This window comes from Marmota marmota, unplaced genomic scaffold (assembly GCF_001458135.2).
Source record: "Marmota marmota marmota unplaced genomic scaffold, marMar, whole genome shotgun sequence".
Lineage (NCBI taxonomy): Eukaryota > Metazoa > Chordata > Mammalia > Rodentia > Sciuridae > Marmota > Marmota marmota.
In genome coordinates, this window is record NW_026000005.1 from 17,337,493 (window position 1) to 17,364,891 (window position 27,399).

At 37.2% G+C, this 27,399-nt stretch overlaps 1 protein-coding gene across 2 annotated transcripts in view; it reads right to left on the reverse strand.

Annotated features, from left to right (window-relative positions):
• Window positions 1–2,534: 2,534 nt before the first annotated feature.
• Window positions 2,535–27,399, reverse strand: part of Rftn2 (raftlin family member 2) — a 61,287-nt gene continuing 36,422 nt past the window's right edge. For both annotated transcript variants that reach the window (XM_015481194.2, XM_015481193.2), the window contains 2 exons: window positions 12,990–13,068; window positions 2,535–3,306 (listed from right to left, as the gene is read on the reverse strand). In XM_015481194.2, coding sequence (XP_015336680.1) covers window positions 3,034–3,306; window positions 12,990–13,068 — 352 coding nt within the window. In that variant the 3' untranslated portion in view covers window positions 2,535–3,033. The remainder of the gene's footprint in view (window positions 3,307–12,989; window positions 13,069–27,399) is intronic.

Sequence of the window (27,399 nt, forward strand, 5' to 3'; positions counted from 1 at the left end):
CCATAAAACAAATGATTTGGAAGTAGTTGTGATTTGATATACTGTAGTTTTGCTGTCTGCTTATATGGAAGTCCAAGACTCCTGAAAACCTTAGAATCTTTTAAAGCAAGTGACCCTTCCCTGTGTCTTTCACTGAGGAAACAGTAATGGCATTGATAGAGCTGCTCCTCAGTTCAATGGTGATTCTCCATGATGAGGGGATAAATGCTGCCCATGAAGGATAGACGACAGGGTGACATTCCATCCAAATGGGATAGAACTACCAAGTGATTATTGAAAGCTAAGACAAAGTGCCGTGAATACCATACCAAGGGGAATGGCAAAGCTTCACATCCTTGCCTTTGATCTTGTACATTTTCATCAAACTTTGTAAGTTTTAAGGGCTCAGGGTCAGCTCAGTGGTTGAGTGCTAGCCGAACATGTGTGAGGCCCTGGGGGTTGAATATACAACTGGAAGATTAGTCTCATTTAACAATTTATGCACACGGAGTCCTAGTTTTGTTGCTTTTTTTTCCTTTCCTTTTCTTTTTTTTTTTTTTCTTTCATAATAGACTCAGCTACTTATGTATATTTAAAATGCTCTAGAGCTGCTTGGTCACTATTCACTATTATACACATTTATTACATAGAATTGGAGTAAGTACTTACAGAATAAGGGTGTGTGTGTGTGTGTGTGTGCACACGCGCACGCGCGCGGTACTGGAAATTAAACTCAAAGTTCTTTATAACCAAGCCAAGTCTCAGCCCTGTTTATTTATTATTTTTAGATAAGGTCTCACTAAGTTGCCTAGCCTGACCTTGAACTTGTGATCCTCCTGACTCAGCCTCCAAGTAGCTTGGATTACAGGTGTATGCCATTGTGCCTGGCATGAAATAAATACTGAGACTAGAACAGACTACCAAGTTTATTCTAATAAAAGGTTAGTTTTTGTTTATTTATTTTTAAATAGTTCATGGTTTCCCAGGCTGGCTTCAAATTCCTGGGCTCAAGCAATCCTGCCTCAGCCTCCCAAGTAGTTGGGACTATGGGTATATGCCACTGTACCCAGTTTTGTTTGTTGTTGTTGTTTTTAACTAGGAAAATATAACCCCTAGATTAAAAGCAAAATGTAAAAATCATGTTTACACAAAATTTAAAATAAAAAATTGACATATTCCTGAATTTTCCCTTGTTCAATATAAATTTCTATCTCTGTTCTTGGTATTTCACATCCCTATGTGCAGGATGACAAAGGAGCCTCCATCTCTTATAGACCTTGGCATTGGGAAACCTGTCTGATTTTTCTCAGTACATTCCTGTGCTTTGTAGTTTCATAGCATTTTGTGGACTTGTGAAGTAGTGATTGTTTCTATCAAAAACCCAAGGACTCTTGGATATAGAACTCAGGTTCATCTGAAAATCAAGACAAAAAGCATTTCTGCAAATACTGTTGGTAGCTTTTTTCACAGAACAAGACTGAGTAGACAGTTCTTAAGTCCCTTTCTACTTGTACAAGCAGATAGCCATAAAATATTTCCTGTTAATCTTGCCAAAAATTCATGCAGATTGGTTTAGTTTAATTGCACTATATATTTGATCATATATATATATATATATATATGTATATATATAAAACATATGAGTGTGTTCAATAAAATGATAGCCTAGTAACAAATGATATTCTATTATTTAAATGATCTTACAATGTCAACATCAGTACTAAAAAATATAAATATAATGGGCTGAATTCATCAATGGGTAAGGTCAACTATAATTCACTTGAAGGTCCTCACCTTCTAAAGTAAGCTATTCAAACATTCATGAAAATCCTCTATTTTGCAGAATATTATTAGAGCAAGGCAAAGGCATGCCTATTAGCAGTAGTGAGAAAGGCAGAGATGAGCAGATTGTCATAAACATCACACGTGCTATGAGCACCTCTCCACTCCTGCAGGACTGAAAATTCTGGGTTTCAACATTCTTCAGGATTTAGCAAGTCAAAATAAAAGCATAATTCAAATCTAGAAAGATGTAGACTTAAATTTGATATTTTGTTCTTTTTATAGTGTTCACAATTAAAGAAAATTAAATATTTCTGTCTACTGAGGTTTTTATAAGTTGGGATTTTGTGTTGAAATTTTTTTTCGTGTGTGTGTGTGTGTGTGTTTTGGTACCAGGGATTGAACCCAGGGATGCTTAGCCACTGAGCCTCATCCCCAGCTCTTTTTATTTTCTGAGACAGGGTCTTGCTAAATTGCTTAGTTGCTGAGGCTGGCCTTGAACTTGCGATCCTCCTGCTTGAGCCTCCCAAACTGCTAGGATTATAGGTTTGCACCACCATGCCTGGCTTTTGTATTGAATTTTAAAAGATGCTGCTTTGCTATATTTCTAAGCTAGTAGGAGCAATAATGTTTAAGCTCAATGAATCAACACAGGGCTGGTAACTGATGAGTCTTTAAAAGCAAAGACACACAGAAAGAATTTATGTTTTTCAGAGAATATTTTAACAGGTAGGGGCTTGCTTTGTTTGTACAGTCCATAGTCAAAGAGAAAATTTGGATTAATTGTTTTATTCAGAAAATAGGTATTTATTTTCACCAATCAGTTATGTGTCTGTGCGCTGGGCATGTGCTGATTTGTATGTAAGAGAAAGAGAGATTATTTTTCAGTTTAAATAAGCCTCTGTAACTTCCTGAGAATTCTCTAATTAGGTAAAATACCGACTGGGATATTCAGTCTTCTTAACGGGAATGGTAAGCAAAGTATATTTTGTGCATTCATGAGAAACTGAAGTAGATTATTGCTTAATAACCTAATGGGACATCTGTTTAGACAGATGTTTTAGTTGAGAGAAGTGTAAACATGATTCTAAATTTACAAATATGTTGGTTATTCTTCCTTGTCTAGAAGATTGAGCCAAAGTTTACACAGATTAGAGGAAAGGTTGAGTCTAAAAATTCAAGGATATCACATAAATGCAGGTACAGTAACAAAGTCAGTTGGCAATTATTTTAATGACTATTTACAGGACCTCTGTTCTTTCACCTGGAGGCTCACATGCAAGTGACCTGAGTCACTCCGTCCTCCTGGTCAAACTGTCCTTCGTCTAGTTCCCGGAGGACACTGTCGCTGCTGCTGAACCCTGAGAAGCCACTGCACTGTGCTGGCCTTCCCTCCTTGGTCCAGCATTCTCCTGAAGGCGAGAAGCGGCCCTCTTCCGACGGGACTCTGGCCTCCGTAGGCTGTGACCCGCCTTCTTCTAATCCGATGCTCCTGCAGCTGACTTTGTTTCTGTCGTCGCCTTTCATAAAACGGCTTGCTTTCCTCTGAAACACAAGAGATTGGCAACCAGGAGTTAAAAGACAGTGCTTCCTGTGCCTCTGCTCTGGCACATGCTGCTTCTTTGCCTGAAATGTCCTTTCCCTGCTTCTGTTCAAAAGCCTGCTCATGACAGGGCTGGGGGTGCAGCGCAGGGGTAGAGCAACTATTTAGCCGGCAGGAGGCCCAGGGCTCAAGGCCTGGGGTTCAATCCCCAGCATGGCAAAAAATTATCTAAATTAACTGTAGTCACCCTCCTCATCTCCTCCCTCTACCCCATTTTGCAACTCTTGAATGTTCCTGGTACATCCTCTCACTGGCAGGTGAGTTGTATACACCTAAGGAGAGAATTGTGTTCCAGTCATGTTTGGGAACAAAGCAAGGGAGAAATACAGATACATTTTGTCTTGTTGGAGTTGGCTGGGATCTAGACAACAGCAACTGTGCTGAGAGGCCACCCTACCCCCATTTCACCCTACCCCATGGCACAGGTGGCATTTGAACAAGTGCCTGGGATGTCTTCCTGGGCCAAGCAGACCCATTGCCTTATCTTGCTACAAACTTCTTCTGCCTGATGGTATGAAATGCTCAGCAATTTGATCTAGTGCATTCGTCAGACTGCGATAAGCTGTGGATGTTTTGCTAATAAATATTTACTGAGGACTGACCATGTCCTTGGTACAGTTCAGAATAAAGAGGACATGGTCTCTGCCAAGGAAACTAAGTCAAAAATAAGATATCTAAGTCAAAAAAGGAGCCTAAGGAGAATCAGCAGCTCAACATGGATATTCAGACTCCTGATGAGATCTTATTACAAGAGTTTCTTTAACACTGATACAATGCAACATATGCGAATGTGATCCATAATCTTAGGCACATAAAAAACAAACAAGGATTTAAAGATAAATTTAAAAAGCACAGTAGTTTCCCTATTTAAAGTGTCTTTTTTATTTTTAAACCAAAGATTCATTTATATGTTAGTTGGCAACTAAGATTATATTTTCCTAAATGTAAGAATGAAACTCTATGAAAAAACTTAGAAGCCCATGCTGGTCTTCCCAAAGTGTGTTAATCCATAGGTTTGTTGAACTGTAGTGTATAAAATATATAAGTATTTTCTACTGATTTTCATGGCAAATATAGAAAACAAACAACTTTACTGAATTGGATTTTATGGGCTATATGGAATGAAACACCATGGAGACATTAAATAGGAAGATCAGCCCCAGGTGTTGCTTAGAAAGGAACACACTGGCAGCACCCGGGCAGCTCATTTTCTCATGGTCGACTTGCTGGAGTCTGTGGGCAACTTTAAGGGAAAAATCTACCTGGTCCTTCCTCAGCAAAGGCCCAATTCAGATATAGTTCTGTGGTGCTCACATTTTCCATTGGCACCCCGCACTCACCAAATGCAAATACTAGATAATTAATCCTTTTCCTCTGTTCCCATTCACCACATTTATTGAATTCAGCACAAGCAGTTGAAACCTGAATTTACTCTCAGATAGGATACTGGATTTGAGAATGGCACCTTCTCCCTGGCACTGTGTGTGTGGTCAGCAAGGATATAATCTTTTGGCTTCAGGCAGGAGTGACAAGCTCTGCCAGACTGAGCTCCTTTCTCAAGCCTGGTTGGGGGTGCCTTTCCCACAGGAATAAAGAACACATTCACTCTCGAAAGATGCTCTCAATGCTTTTAACACTCATTGAATCAAAATGGGAAGGCAGGGGTGCCTAGTCCCTTGGCTGCTTGGATCATTCCTTCCTCACCAGCAACAGGGCCAAAGGTGAGTTTTGCAAGAAATTCCTAATTGTATACAAGCTAACAGAGGCTAACTCTCACATATTTAATAAGTACTTACTTAATAAAAATTGAATATTTCTCAGAGTAAGATATTCATATTTCTCCACTTTTAGAGATGATCACTAATAAATTTCACTTCAGATGACAAAATACTTAACATTGTACCTCTAAAAGAATTCAGAACACACATTTTTATTTTTTCTATCCATGTGACTGATAAATTCAATAAATACATCTTTAGCAATGAAATTGCCTCTCCTACCCCAACCCCATTCCACAGGAAATAACAGCTTTTCCAACAAACCAATTTGTAGTGTCCTTATAACTCAGATTGTAGGAGTCTGAAGCCCAAGCAATCTTTAGAGGCCATATCCTTAAATTCCCTTATTTTTTCAGAGGTAGAATTCAGGCCTAAAAATAAGGTAGGGTTTGTCCAAGGTCATGGAGTAGCAGGCCCCAAACTGGTGCCTGAGTCTCTACCTTCTTCTTTTTATAATGTATTGGTCACTTTGGTAGAAATACATTTGTGGTAAAAGGGTTTGTGTTTCTTAAATACAATTTTCTTTCAATTACAAAAATAAAAATGTTCAATGTAGATAACTTGGCAAAAGCAAGAAAAAAGCAAACTCATCTATGATCCTATCTCCCAGAAATACTACTGTTAAAATTTTGTTTTCTTCTTTAAATACATATGCATTTGCATCATGTACACAATGTATAAAATATTACACAAAAAGTTTTATGCCTCACTTTTCCACTTAGTACTATTTTACAACTATCTATGTCCATAAAGAGAGATTTTTTCCATGCTATATGATAAGGTTTACTCACATACCTTTCCACTTTCTTATATTTTCACTATAAAATGGGAGAAATTTTACCAAGGTTTGGATGCAAATTTAATGCTTCCCTTGATTTAACCTATTAACTTTAAAGAGTCATTTCCATTTTCAAAAAAAAAGAGGGGGGAAGTGACCCACTAAAAATACACTAGACTCAGTGACAAGTTGGTTGATTTTAGGATGTCCTACCACTCTACTTTTCATTTTTCACAGTCAGTGTCTTAAAAACAAAATAAAAAGAATTAAATTAGAATTACTCCAGCAATCCTAGGACACTGTGTTGGACGAGTAGGAAAGTGGCCTACTCATAAAGGACAGAATAGAAGAGTGATCAAGAGAGAATTTATAAAGAGATAGCAACGTAGAGTGGATGGTCAGAATTTATTTCCCTTAGATTAGGAAGCCACTTCAAGCCCAAGTATCACTCTTGGTTTGAGGTTTTGAAACAATGCAAAGGCACCACCTCTACCTTCTCTTTTCCTGGATCATCCCAGTTTGGGGCTATCAAAATCATTCAAGCCTATGAGGAGAAAGGCTGGAGTGGACTACCTACTTCTCCAGCCAGCTTTCTAAATTCACCTCCTATGCTGCAGTGTGGGCAGGTGACCCCAGCAAATCCAAAGTTGTTCCCTGGGGCTATTATACTGACTCTAGGATAAAGAAGTACTTCTTTTCTTTCCTTTCTCTCTCTCTCTCTCTCTCTCTGTCTCTCTCTCTCTGTCTCTGTCTCTCTCTCTCTCTCTCTTTCTTCTTCTTCTTCTTCTTCTTCTTCTTCTTCTTCTTCTTCTGTGTGTGTTGTGGGGTGGGGTGGGGGGACAACCTATAGAATGTGAGAAAATATTTTTGAACTATACATCTGACAAGGAGTTAATATCCAGAAGGTATAAGGAACTCCAAAAAACTCAATAGCAAAATGACCCCACAAATAACTCAATTTAAAAAATGGACAATAGATTTAAATAGATGTTTCTAAAAAAAAAAAAAAGACAATGGCCAATATGTTCAACATCACTAATCAAAAGGGAAATGCAAATCAAAACCATGAACAGCTTTCACCTTGCCCCAGTGAGAACGGCTATTATCAAAAAGATTAATACTGGCCAGGATATGGAGAAAGGGAGCCCTTACATACTGTTAATGGGAATGTAAATTAGTACAGTCATTATGGGAAACAGCATGGAGGTTTCTCAAAAATTACAAATGGAACTATGATATGAAGCAATTCCATTCCTGGGTATACCTATCCAAAGGAAATTAAATCAGTATGTCAAGGAGACATCTGCACTCCCATGATTATTGCAGCTCTACTCACAATTATGAAATGGAAACACATGTTCATCAACTGATAAATGTGTAAAGAAAATGTGGTCCATTTTGGAATTTACATACATATATAATGGAATGCTATTCTATCATAAAAAAGAATGGAATTCTGTCATGGATGGAACTGGAGACCATTATGTTAAGTGAAATAAGCCAGGCATAGAAAGACAAGTACCACATTCTTACTCATGTGGAATATCAAAAGTTCATCTCATAGAAGTGCAAAATAGAATGGTTATTACCAGAGGCTGGGGAGAGTTGGGTGGGGGGAGGAAGGGAACTGTTGATCAATGTGTACTGAACTGAGTTACAGTTAGGAGTAAGAAGTTCTATCTATAGATAACAAATTAGTACCATATATCAAAAAAAAAAAGCTAGAAGAAAGGATTTTGAAAGTTTTCATCATTAAACATTATTAAACATACCAGTACTCCATTAATATGTACAATTTTTATGTATCAGTTAAAGTATAAATCCAATTTATATTTAAAAAATTGAACTCCTGGGCTGGGGATATAGCTCAGTTGTGCTTGCCTCACATAGACATGGCCCTGGGTTAAAAAAAAAAATTAATTGAAGGATCCATTCGGTCCATCTTTCTTTTAGTAACCGAATATCTCCCCTTGAACATCCCATACTTTTGTACTAGCACATGGCTGCCCAGATTAATCTTCCTTGCCTCCCTTGAAGATGTATGTAGAGTCATAAATAAGTTCTGGCCAAGAGGAAGTGAAAACAAATGATGCCTATGGTGTGAAAGTCAGTCTGAGAAGCATGCTTGGAATTCCTTTTTCCTATTTCTCAAGGCTGAACATGGTAACAATTGCTGTAGTAGCCCTGGGTCCAGAGGCAAGAGCCAGACGCTGAGGTGGCAAGGCTGACTGGTCATGAGGCAGAGCCATTACCTACACTGGAGTGCCATCCTTATACTATTACAAGAGAGAATAAGTCCCTCTTCCTGCATTAGCCATTCTTTTCTCTGTCATCTTTGTTCAAGTAGCTTAGAAACTAATGAACAACCAACATGGAAAAAAAGTTGCTGGAAAAAATGCTTTTTAACTTGAGACAATTTCTTTCTCTCAACTTTCCAAATATGAAAAATGTCAAGTAATACAGAAAGTTTGAAGGAGAGTACAGTATGCACCCATGTACCCATAACCTAATTCAACCTTTTTAAAATATTTTGCTATGTATGTATGTGTTCAGGAAAGTACAGAATCATTAATAAATTACATTTCTATATAATAGTTGAAGGTAAATTTTAGTTGGAGAAAACAGAAGCCCTATATTCAGTTTCTGAATAGTTTCTCCATACAGTTAGTAGTGTTTAATGGTATTAAAAGAAAAACATTCCTATGAAAACAATCACTCATACTGTCAGGCATTGTGCCAAACACATCTACATGTGTTTCAGACTGAATCCCCCTAAGAGCCCTAGGGTATGTCCTAATGTTAACTGTATTTTATAGACAGGGAAATGGAGGTTTCGAGAGTGCAGCAGACACTGTGTGTTTCTACTTGACCCCAAGCCCCAGAAAACCTTTCATGGTTGTTGCCTACTCCTGAGGCCACCATTGGATGAGTTAGTAGAAACCAAATACTTTAAGTGACCTTTTGTTTCCTTTAAATGGATATCAAAGGGAAAGCCAGGCCCAGTGGTGAAGACTTGTAAACCCAGTGACTCAAGGGGCTGAGTCAGGAGGATTGCAAATTCAAAGCCAGCCTCAGCAACTTAGCAAGACCCTGTCTCATAAACAAAAACAAAAAGGGCTGGGGATGTGGCTCGGTGGTTTAGCACACCTGGGTAAATCCTAGTGCCAAAAAAGTAAAAATTTTTAAAAATTAAAAGAAAAAAGATTCAAAGGGAACATGGGCTGAGTTTTATTTGAAACAAAAAATTAAGAAAGGAGATCTTGGAAGAAAAATTTAAGAGAACATTTAACTGGATGAAGGTAAAATCCAGATCAGAATTTCTTCCCCTTCCTAGCATGGCTATCTTTTCCTTGAATCCATTTAGAGACTGAAGGGAAAGCGAGGAATGAGAAACGGGTAAGTGAGAAATGAAAGGCTGAGACCAGACAGAGATACACATGAAAAGTTTATTTGTCAGAGTTGCCAAATAAAGGCCATCTCTCTATAGGAGAGAGAGAGAGGCGAAACAGACTTGGGTTCTGGGATTTTTATAGGGCAGGCTCAGAAATCAGAGCTGGGTGGGTCCTAATGGTAGTGGATAAGGGTGGGGTTGGTATGAGGGAGTGATGAGCCTTTTTCAGAAACGCCCTTGGGCAGGAAAGTGAAATTTTTCTTAAAATGGAAGCTGTCACTTAAGATGGTTGTCCAGATGCTAAGCAAGGACCTTATAGAGACCTCTCCCTATAATAAAGTAAAAACAGATAAGAACAGAAAAAAAGAAAAGGACTTTATCACACCACATAATCTCATGTAGAAAAAAGGAGGTTAAGAACTTCATTGTACTTAATAAGAATTACATTACCCAACAACAGCCTTTATAGACAAACAAGACATTAAAAATGTAGTCTATGTAATTTACAAAGCAACTGATCTTTTGAAATTTTATTCATTTATTTATTTTTATTATTTTGAAATGAGGTCTTACTATATTGCCCAGGCTGGCCTTAAACATTTGGACTCACATATTCTTCCTGTTTCAGTTCCCGAGTAGCTGGGACTAGAGGCATGTGCCATTGTGCCCAGCTTGAAATTTTATTTTTTAAATGATCATACAGTAAAAGTGACTTTTGAGTGTATAGTTTTGTGAATTTTAACACATTTATAGGTTTGTGTAATCATAATCAGTACACAGAGTAGTTCTATCACCTAAAAAAACTCCATTTACCCCTCTATCATTCTGTTATTCCTCCCCTAATCCCTGACAACAGTATTGTGATGTGTTCTTCACACTATTGTTTTGTTTTCTTGATGTCAGATGAATGGAATAATACAATCTAACCTTTTGAGCCTGGCTTCTTTTACCCAGTATAACACCTTGGAGATTTGTTCAAGTTATCATTTGTATCACTAGTTCATTTCTGAGTTATGTTTAATTGTATGGACATACCATAATTGTTTTATCCATCCACCTGTTGAAGACATTTGGGTTGTTCCCAATTTTCAGTAGGTATGACTAAAACTGCTATAAATATTTGCATATAGGTTTTGGTGTGAACTTAAGTTTGTATTTAGCTTAAGTTTGTATCTTAATTATTAATCCTAATTAATTATTAATATAATATAATTAATATAATTACTTAATTAATTAATTTAATTTAAATTTGTATCCTGGAACTAGGATAAACATCTGAGAGAATTGCTAAGTTATATGGTAAATGTATGTCTAACTAAAGAAACTGTGAAAAAGTTTTCCAGAGAGGCTGGAAAGTACCATTTTGCACTTCACCAGCAATGGCATGACAGTTCTGTTTCCTCCTTATCCTCACCAGTTCTTTCATTTTTCTTTTCTTTTTTTTAGCTGTTCTAATAGGTGTAGTATGGGGTATCTCATTGGATTTTCATTTGTACTTCCCTGAGGGCTAGTGGTTGAAGCATCTTTTCATATATCTACTTCTCATGTATATGTCCTCATTGGTGAGGGAGTCAAGTCTTTTAACTATTTCTTAAATTGCATTATTTTTCTTATTGTTAGATTTTGAGAGTCCTTGATACATTTTGGATACAAGTCCTTTGTCATGTATGTAAGGTGAGTTTATTTTTCCCCCCTCTCTCTCAATCTATGGCTTGTCATTTCATTCTTTAACAGTGTTATTCATAGAACATTGTCACTCATAATTTTGATGAAATCTAATTGAACAAATTTTTAATGGATTATGTTTTTGTGATTATGTCTAAGAATTCTTTGCTTAACCTCACTTTATGGGCAATTTATTCAACATTTTTTTCTAAAAATTTTCTAGTTCTACTAACATAGACCATCTTTTAACAGCTTAAAGAAAACTGAGGCCCACCCAAGTGGTGTAGTCCTATTATCCCAGTAAATGGGGAGGCTGAGGCAGGAAGACCCCAAGCTCAAGGCCAGTCTCAGTAATTTAGCAAGAACTGTGTCAAAATAAAAAACAGAAAGGGCTGAATGGGAGTTCATAACCCACTTGAATCAAAGTGTGAAATATGATAGATCAAGAACTATGTAATGTTTTGAACAACCAACAATAAAAAATTAAAAAAAAAAAAAGAAAGGGCTGGAGATGTGGTTTAGGGGTAAAGTGCTTCTGGATTCAATCCCCAAAGAAAGAGAAAGAAAACTGAGGCAATAGTAAATGGAAGCATGTTTTGACTTGAAAATTTTCATGTTAAAACTTTTTAAGCTACCTAGAATATTGCATAAAATATATGAAACATAAAACAAATTCCAAAGGTAAAGTCTTGATAACTGCAGAGAAAAATTTCCAACAGCAGACTTCTTAGACCTTTACTTTATTTATTTATATATTTGTGGTGCTGAGGATCCACCCCAGTGCTTCACACATGCCAGGCAAGTTCACTACCACTGAGCCCCAGCCCCAGTCCCTTGACATTAGTCTTACTAGAAGAAAGGGAAAATATTTTTTCCCCCAAGGGTCAGACTCTAGGTCAATATCTAACAGCTCATGAAATTGATCAGTTTAATAAAAACTCATTGACAATCCTAGGGCAACACTTGTCAAGTCCAAATTTCCACCGACTGTTTTTAGAACTAAACATCTTTAATATTTTTTAGTTTTTAGTTTTTCGGCGGACACAACATCTTTGTTTGTATGTGGTGCTGAGGATCGAACCCCGGCCGCATGCATGCCAGGCAAGCGCGCTACTGCTTGAGCCACATCCCCAGCCCTAGAACTAAACATCTTTGACAAAATTATCTGAAAAACCTATAGAGAAATCTCCCAAACAACAACTGATTATAAAGTACAAACAAAGAACAACAGTGCCATTACAAATGTATGATTGCATAATTTTTTAAAGGTATATTATAAATTTAACTTTCACAAAATATATATAGATAGCTAAGTTGACTGTGGTAATATTAATAGATTTTGTATCTCTAGAGAAAACTAAAAGAATTTGCAAGTTGGCTTGTTGTTATAGAGGTTAGATACTCCAGATTGCTTTACCCACATGTTCTGCCTGAAATAATCTCAACATCCTGAAATTTTTAAAAAATATTTTTAGTTGTAGATGGACATAATACCTTTGTTTGTTTATTTTTATGTGGTGCTAGTCACTGAGCTACATCTACAACCCTTTTTATTTTATTTTTATTTTGGTACTAGTTCTCAAAATTTCCCAGTGTGACATTGAATTTATGATCTTCCTGCCTCAGCCTCCCTAGTTCCTGGGATTACAGGTGTATACTACCACACCTGGTTTATGATGTGAAATTTATGCCCTGTTTTTCTGGAGAAAAAAGGAGGGTGGAGAGTTTCTCTTGTATCTGCTATTTCTTAATTCCTTCAGCTCAAAATAATCCTTATAGCAAAGTGGCATATTTTGGAATGGCATATTTTAGTCCCCTTCAGAACTATCTCATGTTGCCTGATGGCTAGCATATTTCCCTTCTTACAGAAGACAGAAGGGAACATTCAGAAGAATGTTTTCATATCAAGTCCCCACTTCATCATCTGTACTTACCATTTGGAATTACAATGAGAATTTAGGGATTAAATGCTTTAATATCATATCCAATTCATAAAGCATCAATTCTACTCACTTCTGGGGTCTGCACAGCTGAATTCCACATAACTGGCCTCTGAAGGAATACCACCTGCTTTGTAGCCAGATTCCCCTCACTGTAAAAAAACAAACAAGCACACACCAGCAATAGTATTTGTCAATCAGTAATTCTTTGTATTTCACACTTGGCTAGAAATGATCCACACATGTCCTTTGTAAAATAATCTTCTGACCCCCAAGATAATTATGAAATATGATTCTGTATAAGTTACAGCTGGGAAAATAAGATGAAAAAACAAAATATGGTCATTATGAAAGAAAGAAATTTTTATGTTTAAAAACTCTTATAATATCTCACTGTAACTGTTTTCATCTCTGTTTTCCCTCCTAGTCTTTAGCAACATATGTAGTTTTGTATGTCTATAACCACCACATATTTACATTTTTGTTTCTATACCTTTCATTGAATACCCTTTTCTTTGTTAGTATGATATGATCATATTATAAGAATTAAGATACCAAAAGGTACTAAGCCTTTTCTTTATTTCTGGAGAATAGGTTGTTTCCAGTTTCCTGATAATTATAAATCATGGTGTTATAAAAGTATACATAATCTTCATCTTATAAATTATTTCCTTAAGATAAATTCTCAAGAGTGGGTTTACTAGGTCAAAAAAGTATGATCTAAGCTTCTTGGTATGCATTGTCAAGTCTGCCTCGTCAAAAAAGAGATCAATTTGGGCCCCACATGTGAGAAATTTTATATACATTTCAAATGACAGACATCAGGCACAGCCAGTTTTATTTTCAAGATGCTTCTTTGTAGTCAGCCACTCAGTATTCTCCTTATTTAACTTCATCATGGCAAATTACCCCTTGCCAAAGACTACTTGGGGTTTGTGTTCCTCTGAAATGCTTTCCAGTCTCCATGGATTTATGGGGAGGAGTGTCTGCTGCTAATGTTGCTCAGTTACGACTTTTATTATGCAAAAAACCTCAACAAAACCTTACTATTAGCTGCATTTTATGCTGAGTTCTTTTTCTGGAAAATGAATGCAATGCTGAGATTCTGGCCCTAGTATATGTCAACTGCACACCATCTGAAAATCTCAACACACTGATGCTAGTGAATTTTGTGAAACATCAAATTGCCCCTCTAAGTGGTGATGGGAGACTGCTTCTTTTTTATTTTTAAAAGATTGCTTTTAGTAAAGTCTCATTTTAGTTGGACTTTATCTTCTATTAGAACTATTAAACTTGGTATGAAGTATAATGTAATTTTTGGGAACAACTTAAATCATTATAAGATACCAGTTGGTTGGGAGAAGGTATTTGCATGCTTACAGAACAGGCCAGACATGTGTTTAGGAGGCTCAAAAAACATAGCTTTGGAACCAGACAGTTCCTGGGTTCAAATTCAAACTCTACCATAGTACCTAAAGTGGACTACTTCAGTCCAAGTCTTTACATTCTCTGACTCAGTTTCCTATCAGGAACCTGATGACAGATGAGTCAACTGGGTATGAAGAGCTTCCTGTGTGCCTGTTACTAGCAGAAGCGCGACAAATGTGATCTCCTTCCACTTTCTCCATCCCTTTAGTGGAATGTGGGGTGGAGTTCAGGAGAGGGGAAGTATCTCAGAATCAATAATATCTCTTAGAGAGCAAGTTCAGGGGAAAGGGAACTTGAGAAGAGAAAAGAGATTTCTGAGTGAGGTTCAGGGTGTGCAATCCAGGTAGAGAATGACATGAAAGAACCAGGCCTACAACTATCCAAAGATCCAAAGGCGGAGGGATCAGGGTAGAATTATTCTTTAATAGAAAGCAGGAGTGTCAGGGTAGGAATTGTGATGACTCTATAGGGACTGACCATGGCACGGGCAAGTAGACTTCCCCAGCTTCATTGTGCATCCCAAACCCAAATGCTTGTTGATTCCAGATCTGTGGATTCTCCATTTCACTAGGCTCCACAAGTAGCTCTAATGTACTATATTTAGGAACCATAGCTAAAAAAGACAGACTTCCAAGTGTGGAATTCTTGGGCCCTGGAGATTACTTGGTAATAATTCCTACAATTCCTACTATCAGAAGGCATTCAGTGTTTTTGTCCCTTAAATGATAACACCCATAAATGGTTCCTCTTGATGTCTAATTTTGTCTTCATATTCTTCTAATATGACTGTGTGTATTCTTTGTTTCTTTGAGTGAGTACCTATCAGTGGATATCAATGAGGTGTGGGAAGGAGAAAGGACATGGTCTACCAAAGCCTTAGTTGGTTGGAGGTGGTGGGTAGGTGGGTGGGGGGGGTATTCATCAAGAAAAATAGTTCTCAGCTAGTCTGAAGCACAGTACCCTGGGCTGAGAATTATTGCCTGAATGTTGGAAATAGGATTCCCTTCACCAGCGTTCGGCTTGGTATTTACCACATCATGCAGAGAGGTAACATACTAGCAAATGGGAGGGCAAAGCAACCATAGTCACTTTGATGGGACAGTGAGATAGTCAAACTTATCAAACTTATCACTCCTGTGGTGTGAAGAAGATTCACCTGTGAGAGGGCAGGACTACTACTTCTTTTTTTTTTTTTTTTAATTGGTACTGGGAATTGAACTCAGGGTTGCTTAACCATCGGGCTTCATCCTCAGCCCTTTTTATTCTTTATTTTGAGACAGGGTCTCACTAAGTTGTTTAGGACCTTGCTGAGACTGGCCTCAAACTTATGATCCTCCTGCCCCAGCCTCCAGAGTCACTGGGATTACATGGCATGGTGCCCATCAGGCAGAAACTTTTTTTTTTTTTTTTAATTTATTTTTTTTTAAAATTTTTTATTGTTGGCTGTTCAAAACATTACATAATTCTTGATATATCATATTTCACACTTTGATTCAAGTGGGTTATGAGCTCCCATTTTTACCCCAAATACAGATTGCAGAATCACATCAGTTACACATCCATTGATTTACATATTGCCATACTAGTGTCTGTTGTGTTCTGCTGCCTTTCCTATCCTCTACTATCCCCCCTCCCCTTCCCTCCCCTTGCCTCTTCTCTCTCTGCCCCCTCTACTGACATTCATTTGTCCCCCTTGTATTATTTTTCCCTTTCCCCTCACTTCCTCTTGTATCTACTTTTGTATAACTCTGAGGGTCTCCTTCCATTTCCATGCAATTTCCCTTCTCTCTCCCTTTCCCTCCCATCTCTCATCCCTATTTAATGTTAATCTTCTTCTCATGCTCTTCGACCCTACTCTGTTCTTAGTTACTCTCCTTATATCAAAGATTGCTTCATTTTTTGTTGAGAGTTGATTTTAAAGAGTCCACGGTGCTTCTCAAGCTCTAATGCCATCCATTTCCCTGTANCTTTGTAGACCCTTTTGGGTCTGCTAGGTATAGAATCATGTCATCTCAGGCAGAAACTTTTAAAAGCAAGGACAAGTATCCATTCATAGGCAAAAGTGACAATGAGTAATACTTTCTACTGGCTCTGTGAGGATTGGTGTTGTGGATCCTCATGACATAAAGTAGTAAAGGCAGAGGTGATTTCTCAATTTTTCTGGGCAGCCTCCAGATGCCCAAATAAGTCTTTGGAAGGTCAACATGTGCCCACTTTTTGGGGAGGTCCTTGGAGTCCAATCTGCAATTTGAGAGATGTCTGCAAATTCTATGGCACTGGTGTTCTGAGGGCCATTCAGATTTAAAGTAGGTCCTGCTATTTTCAGAACACCAGTGAGACCATGTTGTCAGGATCAGCCACATAGGAGCTGGGCACCCTTAGCCTTGAGTGGTGGAGGTGTGGAGACTGGCTTCCAATATGTGCAGAAGCAGGTGGATCCCACCTCCCCTCAGCAGGGGAATGAAGCCTTGGGAGTGGGCGTCACCCAATGAGACTGGGCTACACCCCCCTGAAACCCAATCCCTTGCCTCATTTGGGTGGAACTTTCTTGAGTATTTTCCCTTCAATAAATAGGGCTTCAGGCACGCTCTCTTGCTCTTTCTCTTTTTTGTCTGCCTCTCTTGTGGGAACTGGGGCCAAGGAACCATTGCTGAATCCCAAGAAAAAGGTATTTTCTCTGTCTCTGTGTGATTATTTCATGCCAACCCAATTCACCTGGAGTGACCCTGACTGATTTAGTGGCATGTGGCGGCACCATGTAATTTGGAAATTCTAATCATGGCAGAGCTAATACAAAGAGGTCAGAGCTTTGCAGAGAGATGCCTATTTGGTAAAGAAAGTGAGTATCTCATGCTGCCAGTAACTCTTGAGATAATTCTACTTACAGATATAGGATAAAGTATTTTCCCCATAGTGCAGACTGAAGAAGTCGTCATGGGACCTGAGAGTTTGTTTCAAATGCCCTGGATGCTTTCAGAGAGGACAGGGCCCACATCTATTTCCATTCAAACAGTGATTTAGCTGAGTAACTAAGTCCCTCTCATGCCTTCTTGAGGGGAATTTAAGAATCTTCAGATTCCTTTTTAGATTATATATTTATATAGTATAATATATAATATATATATAATTATATAATATATAATTAATGTAGTCCAAATACTATATATATATATATATATAATAGAAAACAAATGCAGCCTTTTTTTAAAAAAATGATTGATTTACACAAAATAATTTAAAAAGTTCTGGTACAACCTACATTGGTGAAGTATATAGCAAGTTGTGAAAACCTCTACTAGTCCCTTCAGGTCTGAGGTCAGAGATAGTCCTTAGTGCTGTTGTCAGCCCCAGGGCTCAGGCTGAGCAAGGGTGGGTCTATTGGGTAGTCCTGGAGGGGCAGAGTTTCTTGTCAGCGGAGATGGGCCAATACTGTGGATGAGACAGTGAATGTTTAGTTCCTGCATGCTTCTATGCACTTCATAAGAAAATACAAAGAAAACCCTATTTGAGTGTTATTTTAAAGAGAGGGATTTGGTATGGCAACAATATGACTATCAAGAAAAAGATCAGAGTTTCCCAAGAGCAAAATCTTCTATGGGCTAAATTAATAAAAATAACTTTGATCTGTGTAAGTGCTTTTAGTACAGTAAGTATTAGTCATGTATATTAGTGTACCTGTTTTAGATGTTAATCCTTCAAGGTGGACAGGGTGAATAAGATTTTCCCCATTTTATGGGTAAGGAAATTGGATCCAGAGCTTTAAGAGCTTTCTCTGGGGCCATTGCTAGGTCCCACTCTTTCCACAATATCATACTACCTCCACAAGTAAGTGTAGAAAGAACTCAGTGAAGCCCTGGCCACAGAAGAGAATGGCTTAATTTAATCCCATTTTCACCAGAAATCTTTATAATTAGTGGATAAGTGTAGATTATTTTGTAAAAGTTCAGATTTTTATTTAGCATCTCCTGAATTAAGCATTTCAGCTTATAATGTTCAGTGGTTATACTGAAAAATAATGAAGAGAATAAAAAGAAGTATTCATTTATCCCGAATCAAGTAGACTATTATAATAGGTCAGTCCCAATGTTAGTATCTCAAAAGGAAAAAGGAGCAAGTTCATGACCTGTTTATGACAAGTTCATAAAGATGAATCACTGAAAGCTTTGCCTAAAATTCCTCCCACGAATTTAGTTTTGCAAAGAGTTAGATAGTTATTTATAAAAATAAATGATGAAAACAAAACTAAAAAGGAGTTCTATTGTATAGTTTGATAATATCCTTAGTGATATCTAAACTTTAAAATTATTTTTGTAGGAGGTATAAGGACAACTGGAATTTCTGCTTAGTCCAATATGTACTTATGATTCAAGCACCTTTGAAACTAAGGAGAAATAATTGGAACTAATGAATAGATGGAAGAGTCTTATTATGTCTTAGATCATGTTTGATTGTCCCACAATCAATCACTGAAACTCTGCTGGAGCTTTTCCCCATTTGGAATGCCCACACCACCACTGCTGGCTGGTCCCATCTTTCTTATCTTTAGAGATTAGCTTTAAGTGTGACCTCTTTCATAAAGCCTTCAAAAATTCTCCAGTTGACCTTTTTTTCAGAGCTCTCATGGATCCTTCTTGTGGAGCTTACCCACTTTCCCTGGTAATATAGTTGCTGACATTTTCCTCCCAACAAAAGTAAACTCATTGAGGAGTTTTTTCTTCTTTTCTTTCCATCTTCCACATTACTTAGCAGGAAGCCCCCTTTTTAAAAGAAGCTCGGTAATATTTGAAGAATCAAAGAATTTATGAATATCTGGTCATTTTATCTCTGTGCTAACATATTAATGTGATGGAGCATGCTTTAAAAAAACCCTAACAAGTCAGGCTTGGTGGTGCAGTCTTATAATCCCAGTGACTCTGGAGGCTGAGGCAGGGGGACTGCAAGTTCAAGACCAACCTCAGCAATTTAGCAAGGCCCTAAGAACTCAGCAGGATCCTATCTCAAAATAAAATATAAAAAAAGGGGCTGGAGATGTGGCTCAGTGGTTAAGCAACCCTGGATTCAATCCCCGGTAACACCCCCTTGCCCCTCCCAAAATTATAACAAGTGAGCAAAGGTTTGCAGCAGAGATGAAAATTAGCTAGGTCTTTTTATACCCAAGAAGTTCATTGACATTTAATATGACTGTAACTATTACTTCTCATCTTCATAACACTTATTCTTTAGGCTCATGACCCTATAATAACTATAGCTGACAGAATTTTATGCTAATTTAGAATTTATTAAAGTGTCTCAAATTATAAAGTCATTCCCTCTTTCCATTTCCTAGTTATTTCAGTGAAGGAGAAATTTTCTTTCTTTTTTTTGGTACTGGCGATTAAACCGAGGAGTGCTTTCATGACTGAACTACATCCCTAGTCCTTTTTATTTTTTTATTTTGATACAGGTCTCACTAAGTTATCCAGGCTGGCCTTGAACTTGTATAAGTTCATGCCTCAGCCTCCTGAATCTCTAGGATTAAAGGTGTGGGCCACCACACCTAGTGAAGGGGAGAAATTTCTTAAAAATACACAAAAGGCTAAAGACTGATACATTTTCCTATTTTAAAATTTAAACCTTTTTGGAATGGAACCACCATCTGACCCAGCTATCCCACTCCTTTGTTTATATCCAAAGAACTTAAAATCAGCATACTGTAGTCACATCATACTGCAGCCACATCAATGTTTACAGCAGCTCAAATCACAATAGCTAAACTGTGGAAGCAATCTAGATGCCCTTCGGAAGATGAGTGGATAAAGAAACTGTGGTGTATATGCACAATGGAATATTACTCAGCATTAAAAGAGAATAAAATTATGGCATATGCAGGTAAATAGATGGAGTTGGAGAATATCATGCTAAGTGAAGTAAGCCAATCCCCAAAAAACCAAAGGCGGAAAATGTTCTCTCTGATAAGTGGATGCCGATCCATAATGGGGGGAGGGGCGTGGGAAAAATGGAGGAACTGTGATTGGGCAAAGGGAAGGGTGGGGAAGGGAGGGGGCATGGGGGCAAGAAAGATGGTGAAATGAGATGGGCATTATTACATGTATGACTGCACATATGGTATAATGCTACATCATATACAACCAGATAAATGAAGTTGTGCTGCAGTTGTGTACAATGAATCAAAATGCATTCTGTTGTCATATATACTTAATTAGAATAAATAAATAAATAAATAAAAATTAGAACATTTTGTTCATCAAAAGATATAATAGGGCTGGGGGTGTAGCCCAGTAGTAGAATTTGCCTGGCATGTATGAGGCCCTGAGTTCCATCCCCAGCACAACAAGAAAGAATCATAAAAAGAGTAAGGAGACAAGGCACAGAACTAGTGCAAATAACTGCAACCTACATGACTAATAAAAGATATGGTTGTTATATTTAAATAACTCATAAATATAATTTTTAATGTGGACAAAAGACTTAAACAGATCCTTTAAAGAAAGATCCATGAGGCCAATACTCACAAAAATGTGCTCAATCTCAGCAGTAATCAGGTAAATATGAATGAAAATCACACTGAGATCTATATACTTATTCAACTATCTATACACTTTTTTTCCACAGAATGGCAAAATTTAAGGTATGATAATATTTTATGTTGGAGCAAAAGGGAGCTGTCACACTCTGCTAGTGGAAGTGTAAACTGAAACAAACTTTTTGTAAGTTTGGCATTTATCTAATCAAGCTAAAGAAATGCTTTCGACCCATCAGTTCATTTCTAGGTTCTCACCTGTGTTTGCTATGATCCCTGCCAAACTCAGAAGGGGTTGCTTGTCACAGCTAACAACTGAAGACAACAAAGCTGCTTGCAGCAGAATGGATAAATGTATGGCACAATGGGTAAATAATCTGCAATATGCATGATAAAACAATAGTAATTAAGTGAAAGCAGCTCATGTAAAAGAATATACATGATATAATTCTAGTTCTATAAAGTTAAGATAGGTGAAGCTAAAATGTATTGTTTTGCTGGAAGTTTGCTGGGGCCCCTTTGGCTGTGGCTCTCAACAGTTTTGGATGTGATTATAGTGAAAAACCAGGCCTCTAGGTAATGGAAGTGGGTGTGATTGGGAAACATAGGGTGCTGCTAGGGTGTTGGTAATATCCTGTTTTGTGGTTGGTGGTGATTACACGGATGATTGTTTATAATTATAACATTTGTGTTTTATGCATCTCCTATATGTGTTTTATGCCACAACTGTCTTTTTAATTTTTAATTGGTTAATTATAGATATACATAATATTGGGTTTCATTTTGACATAATTATAAAAGCATGGAATATAATTTGCTTCAATTCAGTCCCTAGTACTTTCCCACAAAAATTATTCTAAAAGAGCATATTTAATGATGATATGTGAAATATGGTTAACTGATAGAAAACCTCCCTCTATTTTCACATTTTTTTTTTTTTGGAAAAATCAGTCTTTAATTTTATGGACTTTATTTTTTTATTATTTTTTAAAACATATTTTAAATTTATTTGCTAGGTGTAAATGGACACAACACAATGCCTTTATTTTTATGTGGTGCTGAGGATCGAACCGGGGTCTCATCCATGCACACATGAAATTAACAAAACCTTTATTCTTTTCTGTTATTAAACAGCTCTTTATTAATTGGGTTTCCAGATCCACCAAAGAGCCTACAGTAACAACTATCCCTTACACAGACATTACCACCTAAATACCACATTTTTTATGTGGGGGTTGGGGTCGGTAACTAGAGGTTTACTCAGGGGTACTTTCTTTTTTTTTTTTTTGTTTGCCAATATTTCTCTGACATCTTTTTTTTTTTATTATTGTTGGTTGTTCAAAACATTACATAGTTCTTGATATATCATCTTTCACACTTTGCTTCAAGTGGGTTATGAACTCCCATTTTTAGCCCATATACAGATTGCAGAATCACATCAATTACACATCCATTGATTTACATATTGCCATACTAGTGACTGTCGTGTTCTTCTTTTTTTAATGTTTATTTTTTAGTTGGACACAATATCATATTTATTTATTTAATGTGGTGCTGAGGTTCGAACCCAGGGCCTCACACATGCTAGGCTAGGTGAGCTCTCTACCACTGAGCCACAACCCCAGCGATGCTTTCATTCATACTATTGGGTTTCATTTTGACATAATTATAAAAGCATGTAATATAATTTGCTTCAAATAAACTAAATAGTAAACCTAAATAACTTATTATGTATTTTTCTGATTACTTTTCTTCCTTATATCCATTAATTAATTGTCATAGTTTAGCATTTGCAACTCATAAGTGAGTGAGCTCTTAGCTTTTTTTTTTTAATTTTTTTATTTTTTAGGTGTAGATGGACACAACACAATGCCTTTATTTTTATGTGGTGCTGAGGATTGAACCTGAGTCCTGCCTGTGCGAGGCGAGCGCCCTACCGCTGAGCCACAATCCCAGCCTGAATTCTTAGCTTTTAAAAAGCAAAATTATAAAATTACATTTTAGTTGCAACTTTGTAGATTTGTTGCTTAGTCACAAATTTCTTTGTCTTCTGACTCTAATTTGTTTCTCAGGTATTAGTGTGTATGCATCAAAAAAAGAAAAGAAAAGAAAAAAAAAAGGCATGGGCTGGGGTTGTGGCTCAGTGGTAGAGCACTTCCTCACGTATGTGAGGCACTGGGTTCGATCCTTAGCACCACATAAAAACAAACAAAGAAACTGTGCTCATGTAGAACTACAAAATATTTTTTTAAAAGCACTACCACAATTTAGTGCCTCCATCCCAACTCATAAAATGTTAAAAATGTAAGTTCAGATGAACAAGAGTGATGATAATGAGGAGTACAGGGCATATAATGACAAATTGGCTACGGAAAAATATGCTCTCTGTCAAAATGCTCCTCACAGCAAGATTACCATGAGTTTAACTTACTGTGGGATTATGTGATACTGTTACCAGAATTTAAATTAGAAAGGAAGAGAACTGCATTGAAATGGATCAAATCCCAGCTTCTCCCTGGACTGAATATAAATATGCAAGTCCTGCTTTGACTGCCACAGGAGGATTTAGAGAACGTTATTGGGACACAGAAGTGACTCCGCAGGCTGTAGTGCTTCTGAGCTGTGCTGCTCACAAGGCTATTGAGCCTCCTGAATGGGCAGGAGAAAGGAAGAGCAGGGCTCCAGACACCACAGGGAGAAGACGATTCTTTTTTTTTATTATTCACATCTTGTCTTTAGAGATCACACTTAAAAAAATTCTCAGTAGAGTATAACTTTATTCAATTGTACCCAAAAGCTTCTGCCTTTTCAGATATAAATGAGGGTGTATCCTTTGGCTTTTCCTTCCATATTATTCCTGTGATTTTTTTTTTCCTTTTTCTTTTTTGGACTGGGGATTGAACCCAAGGGTGCTCTACCACTGAGCTACATCTCCAGTCCTTTTTATTTTGACACAGGTGCTCGTTAATTTGCTGAAATTGGCCTTCAACTTGTGATCCTCCTGCCTCAGCTTCCCAAGTTGCTGGAACTATAGGTGTGTGCTATTACACCCAGCTATTCCTGTGATTTTTAAAAAGTCAGTATCATGAGCTTCTAGCTCAGCTAATTTGGTCTTCCACTAAATTTGTCTCAAAGACTTTAATGTCAATTTTCACCTTTGTTTCTTAGAAAAAGGATCCGCCCATTGGTATAATTACAGTGATGATGGTTAAAAAGGGATATGGCACATTTTCAGAGTTGACAACAATAACCCTAGGTAATGCAGAGAGATCAGATTACAATATGTTCCCATGGTAATGGTATGATGTTGCATTTATTTCTGTTGCTTTTATTGACTTATAACCCACAATGCTGATTTTGTACATGGCAAACTAGTATTTGAATTTTCTGAAACATCCTTGTTTAGGACAAGACAAGTTCTCATGATTGAACAACTGGTTTCAACTTATTAGGGATTTTGGTTCTGTTAAAGGTGTAGGCTCCAAAATAATAGCTCTAATTTATTAGCCTAAGATGCTCAGGCCCTGTGTAGGTACTCTGCATATATTATCTTCCTTAATCAAATGTTAATTCACTAGAGGTGACATTCTTATACAATTTTCCAGTAAGGAAACTAAGCCTTAAAGAGGTTAGGTGTCAAATGGACGGAACTGGAGTCTATTGTGCTAAGTAAAATGAACCAATCCAAAAAACCAAAGGCTGAATATTCTCTCTGATATTTGGATGCTAAGATACAATAAGCGGGGTTGGTAGGGAAGAATAGAGGTACTTCGGATTAGACAAAGGGGAATGTAGGGAAGGGAGGGAGGGTTGGAATAGAAAAGACAGTAGAATGAATCTAACATTACTTTCCTGTGTTCATATATGAATATATAACCAGTATAATGCCATTTTATGTACAACCACAAAAATGGGAAATTATATTCCATGTATGTATAATATATTAAAATACATTCTACTGTCATATATAGATAAAAATAACAAATAAAAAATTAAAAAATAAAAAGAGGTTAGGTACCTCACTCAAAGTCATACAACTAGTAAAAAGTAAAGCTACTGTGGCTGGGGTTGTGGCTCAGTGGTAGAGTGCTTGCCTAGCATGTGTGAGGCACTGGGTTCGATTCTCAGCACCACAAATCAATCAATCAATAAATCAATCAATAAAGGTCCATTGACAACTAAAAAAATATTTTTTAAAAAAGTAAAGCTACAATTAAACAAGATCTTCTTGGCTTCAAAGTCTGGGCTCTTAACCATTCTAGTTTCAGAGCTAAAAAACTTTAGGCTCTATCATACTTGATCAAGATCAACTATGTGTAATTTTTCTTTATATTTAAAGATGACAGGACTTTCAGTGATTACTTTCTTTCTGTGTACTGAGGGAGCTAAGAACAGCATTTGAACAAGAATAAAAAGGCGGAGGATAAGCAGTTTTCACCAACAATCCTCATTACCAGATAACAACAGTGAATCTTAACCTTCATCTTATGTTGTCTTTGTTGAAGTCACGTTTGAAAGACCCAAATCACAAAATGTAAAGGAACAAAATAAACGTTCAATGCACAAAGTTCCCTGGCCTGCAAAGGAAGAGTAGACACTGTGTGTTGTGGTGTGCCTTCTGGCATAAGGACAATTGGTGTTCAAGTACAGTTTTCTACTTCCCTCTCTCCGCACCAGGGCAGATTCCTAAGCAAGAATCTGCGAAATGGTGATGCTCCCCTGAATCCCCTTAGTATTTGAAGATCCTGTTTCACTTTGACAGCCCATAATCCTCTTCTTTTTAACACTCCTATAGGACCTATAGACTAATGTTCCTCATCTAGCCCTTGATTAGTTACTGGATTATATTATATAATATGTAAGTTTGACCTTCTCCATCCAGAATGAAAGCTCTTGGCTATGTCCTGTACTAAATGTAAACTTAACCCTCTCACAAGCACCTTCAGAGCCAGACACCATGTATAGCTTCCACATCTTTTTGTTAGTTGATAGACTTTTTGCTTTTTAACTCTGATTTTAAAAACGCATATTTATTATAAAAACCAAATTAAAAAAAGTTTAAAGACAAAGAAATCCTCAATTCCTTTTCCTGACAGCTAATCATTCACTAGAATTTGCTATATAGCCTTTCAAAGTTTTGCTTAGATATATTAAAAATACATAAATTGTAAAAATTGGGATTGTGCTCTGAAATCATCCTAAAAGTTGTCCTTAAAAGACCAAAAAATTCTCAGTGGTTATCATAGAAAGAATTCTATGACAATGCATATATGGATCTATTCGTTATTTTTTCTCAGTTTCATACTCTTCCATTGTTTGAGTACTTCATAACTTTTTTACCCAGTTTCAAAATCATAGACTAAATAAGAAACTAGCTCCTTTGCCATTCTAGTGAAGATAAGCTTTCACAGGGAAGGCATAGAAAATCCACTTTTGTGACTCCTTAATGGCTTAGAGGATCTAGGGTACAGGGGAAACTTAAATGGTGGTAAGGTTCTGGAGCCTCCCTCCCTCCCTCTGATCTAGAAACAATATACTGCCATCTCAACACCGTGGGTCTCTCAAGAACTTGGTACAGATTGTGACCTTAACTATTTTGGCACAAGGGGGTCAAATCAAGTGCAGCTTCATGCTTCCCAGGGGAGTTTAACTACTGAACTACATCCCCAACCTTTTTTAAAAAATTGTTTTAAAATTTTGAAACAGAGTCTTGCTGAGTTGCTTAGGCTGGCCCCAAACTTGCAATCCTCCTCTTGGGAGTTGCTAGGATTATAGTCATATACTTCCATGCCTGGCCTGAAGCCCAAATCTTAAGAATTAGTGTTGTATTGTGATTTGATAGGTATGTCACAGATATAAAAAGTTGGGAAATAATGTTTCAGGGGGTTGTCACTCAATTCGAGAATAGTTACAATAGATAGCCTAGAAGAAAAACTGATTAATCCCTTCACTTCTCTCTCTCTCTCTCTCTTTTTCTTTGCTGCTGTTGTTCTTACACTTCAGTGTCTTCACTTTGTATCCTTCTTAAATCCTATCCCTACCTAACCCCTCTTCCTTCTGAAGGTGTGGAGTTTTTAAATAAAGATATGTCAATCAAATGTTTTTACAGATTGTGGGAATGCTAGGTAGTGGCAGGGCCAAGTTGCTACACTGGGAAAACCAGAGAAGGTGAAAAGGATAAGTGAGATACAGAACGAGGAGAAGCTGCTTCCCGTAGTCACACCTGACTATCACTCAGAATGTGTGGAACCATGCTTAACTCTGCAAATGGGGAAGGCCCCTTTGGTTAAGTGGTACTGTGCTATCCTGTGTAAGTAATTACCAGCCCAGTCACAGCAGTCTTGGCAATCAGTCATTTTCTGGATGCCAAAGACGTCAGAGGGAACATCTTTGGGTTGAAGGGCTAGCAATCCATTTTATACAGAAAATTTAATTGGTGTCTCTCAAAAACAAATTAAAATTAAAGTTCAGTGGTTCAATTTTTCCCTCCCAGCAAAGTTAGTAAAAGGAGAAAAGAAAAAGGAAAACTGTGAAG